Source organism: Leishmania braziliensis, chromosome 19, assembly GCF_000002845.2.
Source record: "Leishmania braziliensis MHOM/BR/75/M2904 complete genome, chromosome 19".
NCBI classification, from domain to species: domain Eukaryota; phylum Euglenozoa; class Kinetoplastea; order Trypanosomatida; family Trypanosomatidae; genus Leishmania; species Leishmania braziliensis.
The window spans coordinates 660,461-677,846 of NC_009311.2; the positions used below are offsets into that span (position 1 = coordinate 660,461).

The window sequence follows — 17,386 nt, forward strand, 5'->3', positions numbered from 1 at the left end:
ATTGAAAAAACAAAGAACACCCAATGAAAGAAAACTGCAACAGGGCGCCATGGCACACAACGAGCAAAGTATGTCTGCGGTGTTGGCCTGCTTTTCATCCCCCCACCATCACCACCACCATCAGTTACGGCTGTCGGTGAGAGTGCTGGTGGGAAGGGAAGAGACGTGTGGATTGTGTTTTTCCTGGATGTCAGCGTGCTACTGTGCCCGTGAGTGGACGAGTCCGGAGTGCGGTGCTTCATTTGTATCTTGTAGACTGCTACAGCTGGGAACTCTTCACTTCGCGTCGACAGCGCTCCCACCGGCATCACATCTCCCTCCCCGTTACTTTCACACGTCCTATCATCATCACGGCTCATATTAGGAGCGAGATATACATACATACATACATATATATATATACATACATACATATATATATATACATACATACATTTATGTGTGAGTGTGTGTGTACGTTTCAGCGCGAATAATACCAGTAGTCTTGTCAAAGGTGGCGAAGGTGACTTGCAGACACACACACACACACACACGCATGCACACTTTACATCCACATACTCTACCTCTCGCACACAACGCCTACTCGTCACCAAGGTTACCACTATGGGTGAGGAAGAAGAGAACGACGTGATCGCCTCTGCCTTCAGCACTGAGGCGATCCTGGAGGCGGTGTCGCGTGCTGTCGCGTTCACGTACGAAAAGTGCTCACTCTGCGGCAACATCATTGAAGGGGAAATCGAACATGTTCTGCGAGAGCACCCGCATCTGAAGCATATTCACGCAATGGTAGCAAAACCCATACCACCCCTCTCCGCTTGTAGAAGCCACGGCGCGGCTGCGATGGATCTCGGCTCCTTCGCAGTTGCAACGTCGAGCAAGGCTGATCGTGGCGAGGCCGCCTTCCGTGTCGTGCACCGCGCGCAGGCACAGCTCCATCGCCTTCTGAGTGGGATGCACGGTTGTGAAGGCCACGTGTACCCGTTCGGCAGCATTGTCTCAATGGGCTCGTGGGACGGCATCGGCGATGGCGACTTTTCTTTCGTGTGCCCGGAGTTGTGCTACGCGCCACCTCAGGATGAGCAAACGGTGGTGCCGGAGGAGGCTGTGGAACAGGACAGCGACGACGAGACGATGACGGAAGGGAAGAAAGGTTATGAGGTGCAAGAAAGCTCAGCCAGTGGAGAAGCTGATACCACCGGTGCAGTCGCCGCCACCGCGCTGCGTCACATGGACCCAGCGGAATCTGTTGAGAACGCCGCTATGGAGAAAGTGCAGTCGTCTATGCAACCCCTGTGCGACGAGAAGCGTATTATTCACAAGATCGCGGCGCGGCTTCGAGGTGCCGGCTTCCGCTTTGAGGAGCTGGACCTCGTCTTGCGCACTCGCATCCCTGTAGTGCGGCGTAAGCGGGCCGAACAAGAACCTCCCCCTCTGAACCCTGTGCCGCAGGCGTCATTCATTTGTATTCGCTTTGACACGGCAAGCGCCGAAAATGAGTTCCGCAAAGAGCGCCTGAAGCGCCTCATCTACATCTACAAGGCTACGGAGATCCTGAGCCGAGGCCGACAGCGGGGTCGCTCGCTTGTACTATCTGTCCCAGATTCTACCGATGCCATCCATCTCATGGCGCAGCGGGAACGCATACGCGGCGTGCGGAAGGAGTGGCTGGATAACCACCGCTCACCAGAGATTTTTTCCATCGACTTTGATATCTCGTGCCGCCATCATGGTATACGCAACAGCTGGCTGCTGCGGCGGTATTTCGCACAAGACGAAGTGTTCCGCGTGGGCAATGTCTTTCTCAAGATGTGGAGCAAGGCTTGTGGAGTGAACAACTCCCGGGTCGGCTTCTTGACCTCGTACTCGATCTCCTTGTTGTGGATTTACTTCCTGCTGCGTCGTGGCGAGGCCGCATTTGTGAACCCTGCCGATATCCCAGAGCTGCCAAACCGAGAGGAGCACATGGAAGTGTCGTACATCCCGCTATGGCCAGCAGTGGCCAACGCTAAGGCCAACGCAGATCGGACGTCACGCCTCGGGGGTCTACTACAAGGCTTCTTCTACTTCTACGGAGAGGAGTTCTGCTGGGACACGCACGTTGTGACGATACGCAAACCGTATGACAGCGCCACCGCTATTCCCACCAAGGAGGACCTTGGCTGGGACAAATCTGACACGCTGAGCCTGGTGCTCAGAGACCGCTGCTACCACATCTTCTCCATCGAGGACGTATACGAAGAGGACCTCGACTTAGGCAGGCATCTTACACCAAACAAAGCGGCCTGGGCACGCCTCCAGTTTCGCCTCGCCTATCGGCAGTGTTGTACGGCTTGGCGCGCTGGCCCAGATGCAGAGGCGTCACCGTTGTGGCAGCTTTTCGACACGCCGCGGAAGCGTGCAGAAGACGTGCTGCGTGCCCGCCTGTACGCGTATCTCCTGCGCAACACCAAGGACGCCGCGGCACCCATTGCCAATATCCTCGAGCAGCTGTGCGTGAGCAATGAGTCCAAAGCAGGGAATGTGTCTGCGGAAGAAGATCCCATGTACCTTCCCTGTGCATACGAGCTGGGCAACCGACTGTGTGACCTCTGGTTCGACAGTGCTCAAGTCGCGCAGGACATTGCATTTCACAAAATGTACATCCGACGCAACACGGACTACACCCCGCCGGAAAACCCCATGATGCACGGCGAGTGGGCCGCCGTGTGCACCGATGACCTCCAAGAGCATCATGACCCAAAAACTGCGCATCAGCAGCGCAGTGTACGACTGGCCCCACCAGTGAGGAAAGACTCTGATACTACTGCGTCAAACCTCCAGGCGATGTGCGCGTCATCGCATGAACGAACTATGCAGCTCGTCACGTCACGCCGTCAGTATGAAGAGTGTGTGCTGATGCTGAGGAAGCATCCGCCGATACCCAAGCAGCCCCCGGCCGCTGTGGTCGGTGTGTCTCTTAAGGACCACGCTGGCACGTTGTATCCCCACTGCTTCTACCCCCTTCAGGGCCACCGACTGTTCGGAACATACGAGGCTCGCGCAACCTTCATACGCTGCGTCGGGGACGTGGTCGAGGAGCTGGCGCGGCTTCGTGGTAACAACACACCTAGGGAATTAGAACAGGGAGGCAATGTGCTGCACAACCGCGAGAACCTCTTGTTGCATCTCAAGAAGCAACTCTGTCCCAGCACAGTAGCCACAGATCCAACCTACAAAGCAGTGCTTAAGTTTATATGTCTCCCGACGGAGCCCTACATTCAAGCTACGCAACTGCAGCCCCAGGGCAAGGAGCCACCAACGCTCCACCCGACACCGCTTCTCCTCAGCCTTGCTAATCGAAATAGTAGCGGCTTCAGTGTTGCAGCGAAGCCAAAGGATTCCCGCGCGCCCCCGCCGCTCCACCTGTAGCGACTGACAGTGCGGCCCGCATTCAGCCACCACAGATGTCGAGAAGAAGGAACCTGCTGCTGATGCTCTCGCTCCTGGGGGGAGGGGGGGTGATCAGGGGTCATGGCAGTTGTGTCGGAGAGAAACAAACAAACAAACAGGAAAAGAAGGTAACCAGTGCGATTCCTGCACCACCGCCAACGCCACTTCTGCGACCGCCTGCATCTAAGAGATGTGTCAGCAGTGTCAGATCATCATCATTTGAAAAACAAGTTGGGGGTGACTGTGGCCTAAACTACGTAGAGACAGTCCCGTCCGCCCTCACTCCACTTCACTCGTCAGATAAGGATAGTGACTTCTACTGCGCCAGGTACTGGGCCAAGCTATTCGTGAAGCGCGGCCCCTAAGAGTTCATAAAGCCATGAGAGGATCAGTGATGGAGTGCGTGTGATCTTCCACCTCTCTTCCATCACCTTACTAGGAAGAAACGCATACTCTGGCTGTCGTTTGTCTGTCAGTTTCCGCCGAGGTGCCGATGCTCTGAGAGGCAATATAGGTATGTTGGTGTACGCTCGAGCAGATTACGCAAGTAGCGAAAGTATATAGCCGCGCATGCTCTCTTATCCAAGGCACGTCATCGAGCGCTGCGAATTCAACGCTTCCGTGCGCGCATAGCTGCTGCTCCGCCCCCACTCTCTCTCTCTCTCTCTCTCTCTCGCTCTCCCCCCTCCTCTCTTCATTTCCTCTTTTTACCATTACCATCATCACTCCCGCTTTTTTTTCCTCCTCCTCCATCTCATCTTGATGTCACTTATACATCCAAGCCGATGCACGTGCACATTGACTCGAGCTATCGATCATCATCCCCGTAGTCGCTGCTTTCGCAAGACAAGAACATCAGCGACAACAACACTCGTGTGTGTTCATCTCTTTTTTTTTCTTTAACGCTTTGGAGGTTTTCACTCCTCTACTCTCCTTGTCGGACGCAGAAGCCAGCATATATACACACTCTCTCAACCAGCCAGCACGTTAGCCCCTCTTGCTTCCTCTCAGCCTCTTTCTTTTCTGGGCTTCTTTTCGATTTCAACGCTCTCTCTCTCTCTCTCTCTCTCTCTCTGCCCCCTGCCCTCCCGTCACGATTTTTCCTGTCCACACGTCGGCAAACAAAACATCGGCAAAGATGGCCCGCCGCAACCCCCTGCTGTTTGCGATGGTGGCAACCGTCCTGTTCGCGCTGTGCTACTGTTCTACTGTCATCGCCCGCACACTCCACGGTATCGACGACGAGGTCGCCTCGGCGCACTTCATGCACTTCAAGAAGCAGCACGGCAAGTCCTTCGGCGAGGAAGCCGTGGAGGGTCACCGCTTCAACGCCTTCAAGGAGAACATGCAGACAGCCGTCTACCTCAACGCACAGAACCCGCACGCGCACTACGACGTATCTGGCAAGTTTGCGGCCCTCACCCCGCAGGAATTTGCCAAGCAGTACCTGAACCCCGACTACTACACACGTCAGCTCAAGGCTCACAAGGAGCGCGCGCACGTCTACGAGGGTGTACGCGGTGGTCTGTCGGCGGTGGACTGGCGTGAGAAGGGTGCCGTGACGGAGGTGAAGGATCAAGGTCTCTGCGGCTCGTGCTGGGCCTTCTCCGCCATTGGCAACATCGAAGGCCAGTGGGCCTTGTCCGGCAACACCCTGGTGTCGCTGTCGGAGCAGATGCTTGTGTCGTGCGACACCGTCGATATGGGGTGCAACGGCGGGCTGATGGACCAGGCTTGGGCATGGATCATCAAGAATCACAGCGGCGCGGTGTACACAGAGGTCAGCTACCCCTACACCTCTGGCGACGGCAGCACGGCGTCGTGCTTGAGCACCGGCAAGGTTGGCGCCAGGATCAGTGGTCAAGTCTCTCTCCCGCAGGATGAGGATGCGATCGAAGCGTGGCTGGAGAAGAACGGTCCCATCTCCATCGCCGTCGACGCGACCACCTGGCAGTTGTACTTCGGTGGTGTGGTCTCGAACTGCTTCGCGTATAACCTCAATCACGGTGTACTCCTTGTCGGCTATAACAACAGCGCAAACCCACCGTACTGGATTGTGAAGAACTCTTGGGGAACCTCGTGGGGTGAGCATGGGTACATCCGCCTTGCCAAGGGCTCTAACCAGTGCATGATGAAGGATTACGCCATGTCGGCCACGGTTGGCGGCACCACAACTTCGCGCGCGCCGACGACGACCGAGGCGCCGAAGCCAAGCGAGACGGTGCTTGTGCAGAAGAAGTGCTTATTGAATGGCTGCTCGCGGCTGTGCACAAGCACAACGTATCCGACCGGTGTGTGCCTGCGCCGCAGGGGTGGCGGCTCTGTCATGGTGACTTGCCAGGAGGAGGAGGTGGTGGAGCTCATCTTCAGGTCGTCGAGTTGCTCTGGGAACTCGCAGGAGACCCGCATGCCGCTGAACCAATGTATGCCAAGCTACATGGGCTACTTCCAGAACATCTGCGCTTCGTCCGTCGGTGCGGGGAGCACGAGCGACCCCATCTCGGACTTGTCCAGGCCACTGCTCCTTGGCCAGCCAGGTGTCCCAGCCGCGACCCATGAGGGGATCATCCAGCACTAGCAAGATCCACTGCGCACGGTGCGTCTCACCTGCAACGACCCTCTCCCCTCCTCCCCACCCACAGCAGACCCTCTTTCGATGTCTGATCCACCCTCACCCGAGTGCCATGAGGACACCACGCCACCATGTACGTCTGTGTTACTTCCTTTCGAAGTGCACCTACTCGCGAGAAGTCCGCACCACTCGTCACAGCCCATTGCGGCTAGCAGCACGTCAGCTTGCACAACGCATCCTGGTGTACAAGTGGCGAACAGTGCAACAGTGCTGCGCCAGTCACCCCCACGACCTCGAACATTGTACTCTCCAACTTTGTCTGAAGAGCGACGATGGTATTCGCCCCATTTATCTTCTTGCTCATGCCTCCCACCCCACCCCACCCCACCTCACCCTCTTTGTGCTTCTACGCTTGCTCAGCGCTCTTCACATGTATAGTGTGTGAAGGTGTGCCATGGGCAGTGCACCCTGGTGACTAACCCCCGCCGTCTCTCCCTCCTCCTCCTCCTCACCCCCTTCTCTCCTTCCCAAGCCAGCAAGGGGGTGAGCCAGTCCCTGCGGAGCACAGCATATATTTTGCTTTGCTTTGTTCTTTTCTACCTGCATGCGTGCGGATTTCTCGGAGCACAACGGTGCGGCGAGAGAAGAGGGGGGACGAGGAAGTTTTCTCTTCTTTGCCCAGTGGAAGCGGGATGGCTCCTCTACCCGACAGTGTTACCTCAAGTCTCCCTTCTCTTGGAGCACGGGCCCCAGTGACCCTATGGCTCCCCCCTCTCGTCACTCCCACCCTCCGTATGCTTAGAGTGAGCTCACCACCCTCCATCCGGTCCCCTTCATGTCTCCACCCAGTGAAACAGGTGGCTCAGCGCTCCCGTCCGTACGCAAACACAACACGTGCCCGTATGCGTGCTCTTGTATACAAGGCGCACTCCATTCCTGCCACGACGCCAGCGGTGTTAGCGGCGCGATCGCACACGCAGCCCAGAAGTCGGGTCGATCGCGACGAATATGCGGACTCCCTAATGGCCTCGGTGTATCTCTCCCGTTCGCCATCTCCCCCACTCTCACCCCTCTCTCTGGGGAGGGAGAGGGGTCGCCTACGTCTACATCACTCCCCTCTGATCTGCCGGTCTGTCCGTCTCTCTTTGTCCCTCTTGTTTTTCCTTTTCCTCTCCCTTTTTCTCTGTGTATTGATCTGCCCTCTCCCCTTCGCTGAGTACAACAACAAACGATGATGAGCCGATAGTTGGAAGGGAAAAGGGTGGGCACCTTTGGCAGTGCAGAGCAGAGGCGTTTAGCCTCCTCCACAGAAACGCCATCCTCGCGTGGTGCACTCACCTTGGGGGAGGGAGGCTGCTTAACCCCCCTCCCCCACCTTCATTTCCCCTTCGTGTTTTTAACCCCTGAGGGTAATAATACGAAATCAGAGATCGCTTACACTTCACTGGGGGGGCTTTACTAACTGGTGACGACTGCCGAGAACAGGATCACCTTTTCAGGGATCAGGGAAGGGCCGCGGAATACAATCTCACGATCCAACAAGCCCCCTTCTAGCTTGCATGACCTCTTACGCGTATCCTCTCCTTCACTGGCACAACATTGCATCTACAGAGCGCACACCTCTCGCTCGGGGCAGTTTCCTCCCTTCTTTCCACTCCTTTGCAGCCGACACACCGGCTCGACGAAAAAGGCTTTATACATCTCGTTACCAGCCGTCTCCCAACAAAGATTACCGAAGCTAAAACGTCTCGGACACCAGAGTCGGTAACCGACGAATGCAAACGTTCTCTCTCGCACTCCTTGAGAGGTAACGGGGCAGATTACCCAGCGGTGGAACTGAAGGCAGAGAAGGAGGACGATTCTGACGGCCCTCTCAGCGCCGAGGCAACCCACAGCAAACATGAGAAGCGTGAAGTACCTCATAGAGGAGAGACGTATGCGCAAGCACCAGTTACTAGTCTACCCGTGGATGCAGGAGCCGATCAAGGCTGAGGCACTTTGGGGAGGAAGGGAACAACAACGCACCAAAAGCCCGCAGCTCGCGGAGGGCTGGAGGAGAGGAGAGGAAAGTTCCGTGAGTCGCGCCCGGCAGGGCCATTTGGCTCCCGTAGCGGTGAGGCTGAGCTAGTGCGAGCTCTCCTCAAATGATCTGAGCGATGCACGCTACGCACTGATGCACGTGATCCTCCACGTCAGCACTGATGACGCCATCAAAACGCATCATTGGCTTCTGGCCAGCCCCTGGGACAGGGGGGGGGGGCGCACAATGACCTCCCCGCTGGTGGGCGAGGTGCCGAACTGCAGTACCCTCTTTTTCCACCCCAAAGTGGCGCGAACTCAGCGCATTCCCCTCTTACCGGGTGAGTGGAAGGCAGCAAGCGGTGGCCTGATTGGCGGCGCGGAGAGTGCTGTGACAGGGCTTCACGAGAAACTGAAGGACAACGCATTGCTTGGTGGCGGATACATATTCCTGTCCACAACGCCCAAGGGAACCAAGCGGGCGTAGCAGGCGTGGGCGTGATGGCGAGGCAGCTGAACGCTCTGGCATCTGCCCTGACTGACAAGATGAATCGCCAGTTCAAAGGATCTGAAGGCAAACATGCGGCAAAGCCAATCCACGCCACGGCTGCGGTGGCAATTACTCCAGAGCGCTACGGCAACAGGAATCGCGTGGCTGAGGTCGGGGCAGCTGCCAAGGTGGGATCCGCGGAGGCGAGGCTCCCCGTCGGGACAACCCGGAGAAGGGGACGGTGCCAGAAAAGACCAATGGGAATGCTCACAGGAGGCTGAGTGTCACACAGGAAGAGGACAAGTCATGAGTTGGATTGGTCTTCGCCAGCACTACACGCCAACGCCACTCCATTGCAAGTGCAGACGACTGGCCACGCTTGCGGCAGATCCGACCCGGGCGGCTGTACACCAAGCAAGCACCTACGGAGAGAAACTGCCACACACCCCTTGCACGCGCTGCATCATGGGCTAGTCGGTACTCTAACCTGAGGTAAAACGTCCAGCAAGGTGCAACTGCATATTTTGGACTCAGCCCCCGTCCGTCACCGTCAGGCGGTACGCACGCACGCCCTTCTTGAGAATCGCGACACAACTGCTTCTGGCCTTTGTCAAGTGCATGGCGCAGCAGCGCTTCAGCGATGGCTGCGGGGGTCTTCGTGTGGGCCTCTATATTCGAGCACACACTAGACGACGCGATACGACAGCCCCACACCGCAACATTCCGCTTGGGCCCGTTCCTCAACGAGGCCACCACATGGAAGCCTAGAAAACTAGAGGTTCTTGCGCAGGTACTTGAACTGCTCTGCGGCAGCAAAAGCGAACAAGCACCTCCACAAGACCTCCTTCTCAGGGACGGCAGACCTGGCGCAGAGGGAAGGCATCACGCTGGAGGAATTATAGAAGTCCGTGGCTGAGCGTAGCGGGGAGCTGGACAACAGACCCGCGCGATTATGGAACACACAGCCCATGGTTTACCACCCGTGATCAACAGAAACCGAACAGGGATTCTGACAGTTATAGCCATGCATCAAAGGTGCATGCAAGCACATATCTCAGATAACCGATGCGCTCAGCAAGCCAAAGCCCGCGACAGCTTTGCAGGCGGCATGGGACAAGGTCTCGGCGCGCGCCTGGAAGCAACACTTTTGGGCCCCCGAGGACCGGCCCAAGATGCCACAGCGAAACGACTGACCCACAGATGAGCCAGGAGGAGGAACTGGAAAGCGCCGAACATCTCGTTCAAATACGCAGCGATGCACGGTGCGCTGATAAGCGTGCCATTGGCTACAGGTCAGACGAAACCCATCAACCCCGAGGAGCCACTGGAATACCCAGCAGCGTATGGCAAATGGCACCAGTTGATGAGCAGCGAGATCCCAAATCCAAAGACAGGTCGTGGATGCAGCCAAACACTTGGGGGACAGCCCGGAAGCACGCCTGTTTCTGTTGGTGATGTGGTCTTTTGCTGCGGGGCTGGGGGGACATCGGGCGGCGTGCGCGGCGCGGCCAAACGCAGCAGCGACACCAAAAACGCCCCCCCCCCTGAAAGACCAAACCGGGGCAGGCCACGCGCGACAGAAACCCCACGAACCCAACACCGCAGCCAATAAGCCATTCAAGGAAACCAGCGTTCCCCAGGGACTCGACCCGGCACCAGAATGCAGGCAACAATCTGCGGGAAGCACCCATTTGCCCAAGGACCTCCAGCCCCCAAACATTCCGATGTCTCTCGCACAACCCGTTCCGCCAGGCTGAGGCCGGGAGGTTTTGATCTCACGATACAAAAGGCCAAGCCCAGGCGACGCCCAGGGGGTACATACACGCGTTGCCTGTTGGCGCAGGTTGCGCACTCGGTTATTGTGTTCTGGGCGCCAGATCACAAAGGATGACTGATCACGCAGCCCGCACCCAATGGCTCGGTTCGAAAGGAGGGTGTTCAACGGACCACCCGACTCCCACGGCCGTCGGCCAGACGGGACCTGAGAGAGACGCTGCAGATCCTACAAAAGCAGTTTGATGCCCTCTGCATTCCCATCCCACTGCCAAAGACACAGATGCGCTACAGCTGTGTCTTTCGAGCCCCCAATCAGCTGCACAGATGCTGCGCTCTGCCTGCCGGCATGCAGCCGTAGGACATGCAATCGCAAGCAAACCGCTGACATTGAAACCGTCATCACAATATGCACCATGATCGGCAACATCTTGCTGGCAGCCAGGGTTTGGCAGAAAGACAACTTTTACCGTGCCGTCTACGAAGTGATGCAAAGGACCCAGGATGCAAGCTGACGGACATCCTCGCTTTGAGGGGCCCCCTTTGGTGCGACAGATGAAAAAAGCTCTTCAGATTTCCCCCCGCCTCAGAGCCCCCCCCCCTCAGATGGAGTAATGCGATTATGGCGGCAACCGAAGACGCGTGCGAAACCCAGCAAACCCGTTGAGGCTCGCAGAACGCGAACGGGAAGTTTGCGAGCCACGGGTTCTCTGATCACGCCCAAGATGAGCCTGACGAGGGAAAACCCGGACGAGATCCATTTCCCCAAGGTTTGAATACAGGGGCATATTTTCCAGGGCGGTGGGTTGGCCCGCCCCCGCCGCACAGGACCCGAAATTGTCGGAGGCAAGATGGCCAGACACCGCCTCATTCCGCACCGACAGAAGCCAGCGCGCACGCCCAAAGGAGACCCGCCCGCCTCGAACCAGATCGTTGGGGGCGACGAACGGCACCGGGGTACGGGGAAACCGCCCGGGAGGAAAAGGCGGGCGGAAAAATGCGGAAAGTAAAACCCGCACATTTCCCTTGCCATCCCGAGGTCTGGCGTCAAGCAATGCGCCCTGCGTCTCCCACTTTCCCCGCCAAGAAACGGTTTCCTCCGTGGCCAAACGAAAAATGTTCGCCGCCAGTTTCTACCAGGAGCCCTCCCTCCCGGCGACGCCGAACCGCCGGCGGCCCCGCGGGGCGGCGCACGCCACCTCTGAAATCGCACCCCCCCCTTTCGAACCGGTGCCCCCAGGACACCCCTGCGCCCATTTCCGGTATTTTACCGGGTTTATTCTGGCCCCTGCGCCGGCGAAACGGGGAAACCGCAGGAGTCACCCAGACATCCCCAAAGCCCCCGCACGCCCCGGGGGCGGGACGCCGCCACCGCGAGGTTCATCTTGGGAAAACCCGCCGAGAGGGCCATTTTCCCGCGGATTTTCTTCCCCCCCCCCCCCCCAAAGGCCCGCTTGGGGCAATGGAGCCGGTAGCCGGCGCGGCCTCCACAAATCGAATGGGCCGCCTAGGGTGAAGGAAGCGCCGGAAGAACCCGCGACTGATCATTCCGGCCCTGGCTGCGCTTCGAGCGAGGCACTCGGCAAGGACAGGGCGCCAAGACACGTGGGTGATCGACCAACCCTCCTCAGGAACGGGGCCGGCGACCGAACCCGCGGCTGGACTAGGTAGAAGAAAACGCCTAACAGGATGCAACGCCCTGTCTTGGCACGCGCCCGGGTTGGGGGGAACCACGCCACATGGTGTCCTTATTCTTAAAGGTGCGTGAAGCCACTGAACGGACACGCGCAGGTCCCACCCACCAGCGGGGGTCTGTCACCGCGTGTGGGTGTTATGGGGTTTTGTAACACCTGGAAGTTGCTGGGGATGATTCCACGGTATGTACATGTTTCTGGAATCCTTCGAGCACTGCGGAAATTTCTCGGCTCCCCATTCCCTGTTAATGGCGCACCACGCAAAGCCGTATCCAGTTCCTGCGATGGACTGCGCCAACGAAAACGATTGGCACAGCCTCTCCGCCCAAAAAAGCCGGCCGAAACGGGGGCGTTTGCCGCGGGGAATTCTCGACAACCCCACTTCCCCCGAACGAGCCAGGGGCTTCGCGGGAACGGGCCAGAACGACCGCCACACAAGCGGAGGCGACGCGTGCTCCCCTCCCCTTAGTTGCGCCTTCCATTTGTTAACAAGCACTCTTCCAAGGAAGGGGCGAAGGCCAATTATGCAGAAGGGATGAATTTTGGGTGAGGCATAGAGACCTTCAGCAGCCACATCGACCGCGGCTGTGTTGGCTACTTCGTTACAAAGAATCCCTAGGAGTGCATACAAAACTGGAGGTGAATTCCCAGTCCGTTGCTAAGAACAGTGGGAAGGAACAGATTTCGCTCTCAACAGTAGAGGTTTGGCAAAAAGGGCTGCGCCCGGAAGGGGGCGGCCACCCGCCGCGTGAACAAGCAAACACCTTCTCTCGGCACGATTTCCGCAATGGGAGGGACGAGTTTCAGAAGACCCCTGCGCATAGCAATGCTCTGAGCCCAGTGGCCGCTAGCAAAGGGGTCACAGTCCTCGGTGACAGTTCGTCGGGAAGTCTTGCTAAAGGGGGGAAATGGCGGGATGACGGCGGGGGCCGGGCTGCAACGCAGGGCGCCCTGGGGAAACCAATGGGGCTGCCCATGCGCGCGGCACGTTTTGCAATAACAAGGCCGCCCCCCGCCACAATGTGTGAATGGCGCAATGGCGAACCAGTGCCAATAGACACGCCATGCGCAAAACCGCAGCGCCGGGGTGGGTGCGGGGGGCCTCGCGCGGGCGTGGGCCCGTTCCAAACAAGCAGCCCGGCAACAAAGCCGCCCACCCCCCGCCCCCCGCCAACAGGGGCGGGGCTTTGGCAAAGGGGGTAGCCGATAGGCCCGCCAGGTTTCCGCGAACCAGGATGGTTCTTTGGGTATGAGTCGTCGTCGAAATAACCCGAATTACAGGGGAAGGGGTCGGATTCTAGCAGCACTTATCTCCAAACAAAACCAAAGGAAAGACCGGCGACAAGCAAGTAAGGACGAATGCGCCGGTTAATTGGCTTGGGTTTTTCCGTGCCTTCCATTGCCCTCATCCAACCGCTGGACCACATAGCGGTTGTGGTCGTCATGGCAAGAGAAAAACTGCCTCACATCGCGTGGCGAGGGTCGATCCGGCGGTTTTCAGCACGACACAACCGCGCACCCCGCAGCCCCACCTGCTTTTGTGCATGCGTCGAATTGGCGTTGTATCCGGTTTAGAAGAAAAGTTGGAGGCCAAGAGGCTTGGGACTCTTGTTGCCACCGAACAGTGAAACAGAGACCCCGTCCCCCCGCGGCGGAGTGGGTCGAACACTTTCTCTTCGTCCGTGTGGCTTGGAGTGTGCAAAAAAGGATTCGCTTTTTTGCGGATTTATCTGTATGCCGCCGTATTTTGATCACGCCACCACTTTTCCCAGGACCACATTGACGATCCTGACGTCAGAATTCCGCCCACGACATGGAATGGTGATGGCCAGGTCGTCTGCGTACATGCCGAACTGAGTGTCAGGAAATCAGCCTACCGGCAACTCTGGAATAGGAGAGGCTTGCAGGGGGGTGGTTGTGGTGCAAGAACGGTGCCTTAGGGCCACCAGTCTTTAGAGCATACTGTTTGCCTAATCGGTTTTCAAGCTTTGCTTGTGCATAGCGGTGTGCAAGGAAGTTTCGGAGCCAGTGCTTCAAGCGGGTGCAGGGGGAAACTCTGTGGTCTCTTCGCGGGAATCTGGGAATCCATGGTCTCGAAGGCTTTCCTGAAATCCACCACGGTTATTAACGTCCGAATTGCTCGGTGGGTTGTCTGCTGCTCCCTGCCCAGGCGCTTGCCGATCATCATGTGGCAATGGATATTTCTATGCATCTCGACCGTTTCTGTGATCCTGGAAAGCACCATTTTCGCGGCGCAGCCACGCCCACGCGCATGTTGGTGTAGACGGGGCCGCCGTGCATGAAATAAGCGCGCCAACGTTGTCTGCCGCATAAGTTTGGAGACGCAAGAGGTGGGAGCAATTGGCCGGTACGACGGAGGTTGTTCTGGTGGCTTCCCAGGTTTTGGTGGTGAAACGTGCGCGTTCTTCCGCTGTTGGGGAACAAGGTGTGCGATCCACATCCAGTAAATGGGGGTTAAAATGTGCGCTTTTGTCCTTTGGGGAACGGGACGCTGCGCCTCGTTGGGGATGTCATCCTGCCCGGCTGTCTTCGGGACGAGCCAGGGCTGCACGAGCTCTTTGCCCGAGGGGAGGCGGTCTGTTCCCCCCCTCTCCCCCGCCCGTTGTCTTCATCCTATTTGCCGTCACGCCATACCCCGGCGAGAGGGAAAGAAAAGAGTGAACGCACGTGCTCGGCGCATCTTCGGCGGGAAAAGGTAAGGTGGTGGTGGTGAGGTCGGTAGCCCCTGCGCGTCGGCGGGCCGGGCGGGGGGGGCTGTGATGGGGGGACTTGGGTGCGGGCGCCTTTGGAATGGGGGGGGGGGCATTGCCCTCCGTGAAATCATGACCCGGAAAGGGAAAAATAGTGGGCTGTGGGGATGAAAATGTCGGGGGCTGGGGGGTTGGCGGGGCGGTGGGATAGGGTTTGCGCAAGCAGGCGGTGCTTGCAACTAATGGTATATTCATGGCGACCGTCAGCGGTGGGAGGCGCCTGATAGACAGGAGGGGTGGTTTGTGCAACACGCACCGTTCGCGGCGCTAGCCATGGGGCGTGGGCCGGGGTCGGCCTTTGATATCCGTCATCGGCGGGTATCCTTGGGACTTGCCTGGTGACGTGTTTTCCCCCATGCTTGCGTAATTGATGTGTGCGCAAGGTGTGGTGATTCGAGTTGACATAGTAAGCTGATTGTGCAGCTGCGGCTTGCTCGTCGGCGGCGTCCGTCTCGGCTGGCCACCGCACAACCCCACGATTTCGACAGCCATGTGGACAATTGCGTTTGATAGCGCGCAGGGGGGCGGAGCTGAACGTTGCTTTGTGCTCGTCCGGAGTGGCTTCGCCCAACGGTCTGACAGCTTTTGATGCCTCACCGAAATGACCCCAATTTGCCCCTTTGCAGCTGTAAAACACCCTCGGGAAGGTGGGGGCTGACGGGGTTAGCAGGGTTCCACGAATCAGAGTGATAGCAGAAGTGGGGAACTGATGCTCGCAATCCACGGCGTGGTAGGAACGCAGGCTGGCCACCTCGATGTCCCGGGGCCCGCCAAGTCCGGTGCACTTTCTGTGCTACTCTGGAAATATTCAGGCGTCTCCGGTGAGTTCTCCAGAATGAAGCCTGCACCACACAATGGGGTAGCGGGCTGGTCAGCGGTGTCGTTGTTTTTCGGGATTCCACAGGGATGCGTGGGGACGATTGAAATTCCCACAGCGGCGGGGGAAAGCCATTCAATGTTTGCGAAAAGCGCTGGGGCTTGTCGTGGCCGGGGCTTTTGGGGGCACTCAAAGGCCCCCGATCCCTAGAACGAGGTTGCAGCAGACCATCTCGGGGATAGACCCTTCGACGAACCAGTCTCCATCCCGCAGCTTCCGTGGGACCCTTCAAGTTTGCAAGCCTTCTGGTGTACAAATATTGCTGTGCCGCCGCCAAGATTATTTCAGGAGCCCAAAAAGGTAATGTGCCCGGCGCCTTCCGGGTGCCGGAAGACCTGTGGGGAGCTTCGCCCCTGGGTGGGGTGCGGATCCGCTTCGGCTAAAGGCGGCGCGGGCTGTTCAGCCTAGCCTCGCTCGCAGGCGTTCGCCCGCGCGATTTGGAGGTCCGGGGTGGGGTTTGGCTCCTCCGAACACAGGCGGCCGCGTGCTTAATCAGGGGGCCACGGCCGGCCCCATGCCCGTCGGGTGGCCCCAGGCAAAGCAGTCTTTCCGCGCCGCCATTTTTTCCCGGCCACCACCTTGTGGGGCTTTGGCCCCTTATGCCGTCAAGCGGACCCCGCCAGTTGTAGCCTGGCGGGTATCGAAAGCACCCCCTTCCCCAGGCATCCCCGTTGGTGCCCCGGAATTGGTGTCGACGGGTCGCGCTTGTCTCGGTATTGCGGGAGGGAGGTGTTGTTTCTGCTGGGGGTGGGTGGCGTGGGTTCCGGCGGCGCGTTTTTCAGTTGGGTGCGGGCGCTTCCGGTTTTGTGCGACCCCCCCGGGGGGCGCTTGGGCCCGTTTCCAAGAAGGCCCCCCCCCCCCCCCCCGCGAGCTTGCGTGCCGGGGTTCTTTCGCAGGGGTGCGCCCCATCCTCGCCACCCGCCCCCCGCGGTGTGCCTGAGGGGGTTCCGGCTTTCTTTTTCGCGGTGTCGAGTGCTCGGTGCACTTAGTCTGCGGTTTTTTCCCCATGCGTGCGGGGGGCTTGGGTTGCAGTCGCAAGGGAATCGCATCGCCGCCGTCTGTTTTTGGCAAAAGGCGATGTCTTCATTTTGGGGTGGTCATGGTATGGAGGGCTTTGTGCGATTCTGTCTTTTTTTCCCTCTTCGACTGGGCGTCCAATCCGAAGAGAAACGACGCGCTTTCGCTTTCTATTCGGATGTTTCCGCACCATCAGGCGGGTGGCTTCTCGGTGGCGGTGTGGGTCTCCGATCCTTCCTCCGGTATCGTCCAAAAAAAATATTCCTGCCAACACCGAATCGCTTCTGGCGGCAACAGGCTCCAATGTCTTCGGCACGGGGAAGCCAGGCCAACGGATCTCTACTAACTTCGGCGGTCAGGTCGTGGGTGGCGTTGCGTCGGGTCGACCTGCGGCGCTGGGCACCCTTGCGGCATCCGTGCGGTGGGTGGGGTGTCGAGGCGGGTTGCGCATGTCTTAGCCGGCCCTCGCTGTCGGCTGATGTGGGTCCTGGGCGCCACCCCCGGGGGAGGCGCGGCGTGGCGAGCACGACCGTGAGTCCGCGGGTGTTGTTTGCGGCCGGGGCGGGGTGGGGGTTCGGCCTCGTGTTATATGGAAGCCAATGGGCACACTGAATGGAAATGATGGTATCTGTATTTTTGTTCTCTGCTCTCTTCCCTTTTCTGGAATTTTTTTTTTTTTTTTCAGTGAAGGTTTTCATGCTGAAATGCTGACAGCAGCAGGCCTCTTGGTTGGTTTTGCTTTCG

At 58.4% G+C, this 17,386-nt stretch overlaps 2 protein-coding genes across 2 annotated transcripts; both read left to right on the forward strand.

Annotated features, from left to right (window-relative positions):
* Positions 1-603: 603 nt before the first annotated feature.
* On the forward strand, positions 604-3,408 carry LBRM_19_1680 (conserved hypothetical protein; the record flags this gene model as incomplete). Its single annotated transcript, XM_001564211.1, has 1 exon — positions 604-3,408. The coding sequence occupies one exon, from the start codon at positions 604-606 to the stop codon at positions 3,406-3,408; it is 2,805 nt and encodes a 934-aa protein (XP_001564261.1).
* Positions 3,409-4,567: 1,159 nt separating this feature from the next.
* Positions 4,568-6,007, forward strand: CPA (cysteine peptidase A (CPA); the record flags this gene model as incomplete). Its single annotated transcript, XM_001564212.1, has 1 exon — positions 4,568-6,007. The coding sequence occupies one exon, from the start codon at positions 4,568-4,570 to the stop codon at positions 6,005-6,007; it is 1,440 nt and encodes a 479-aa protein (XP_001564262.1).
* Between the last annotated feature and the right edge of the window lie 11,379 nt (positions 6,008-17,386).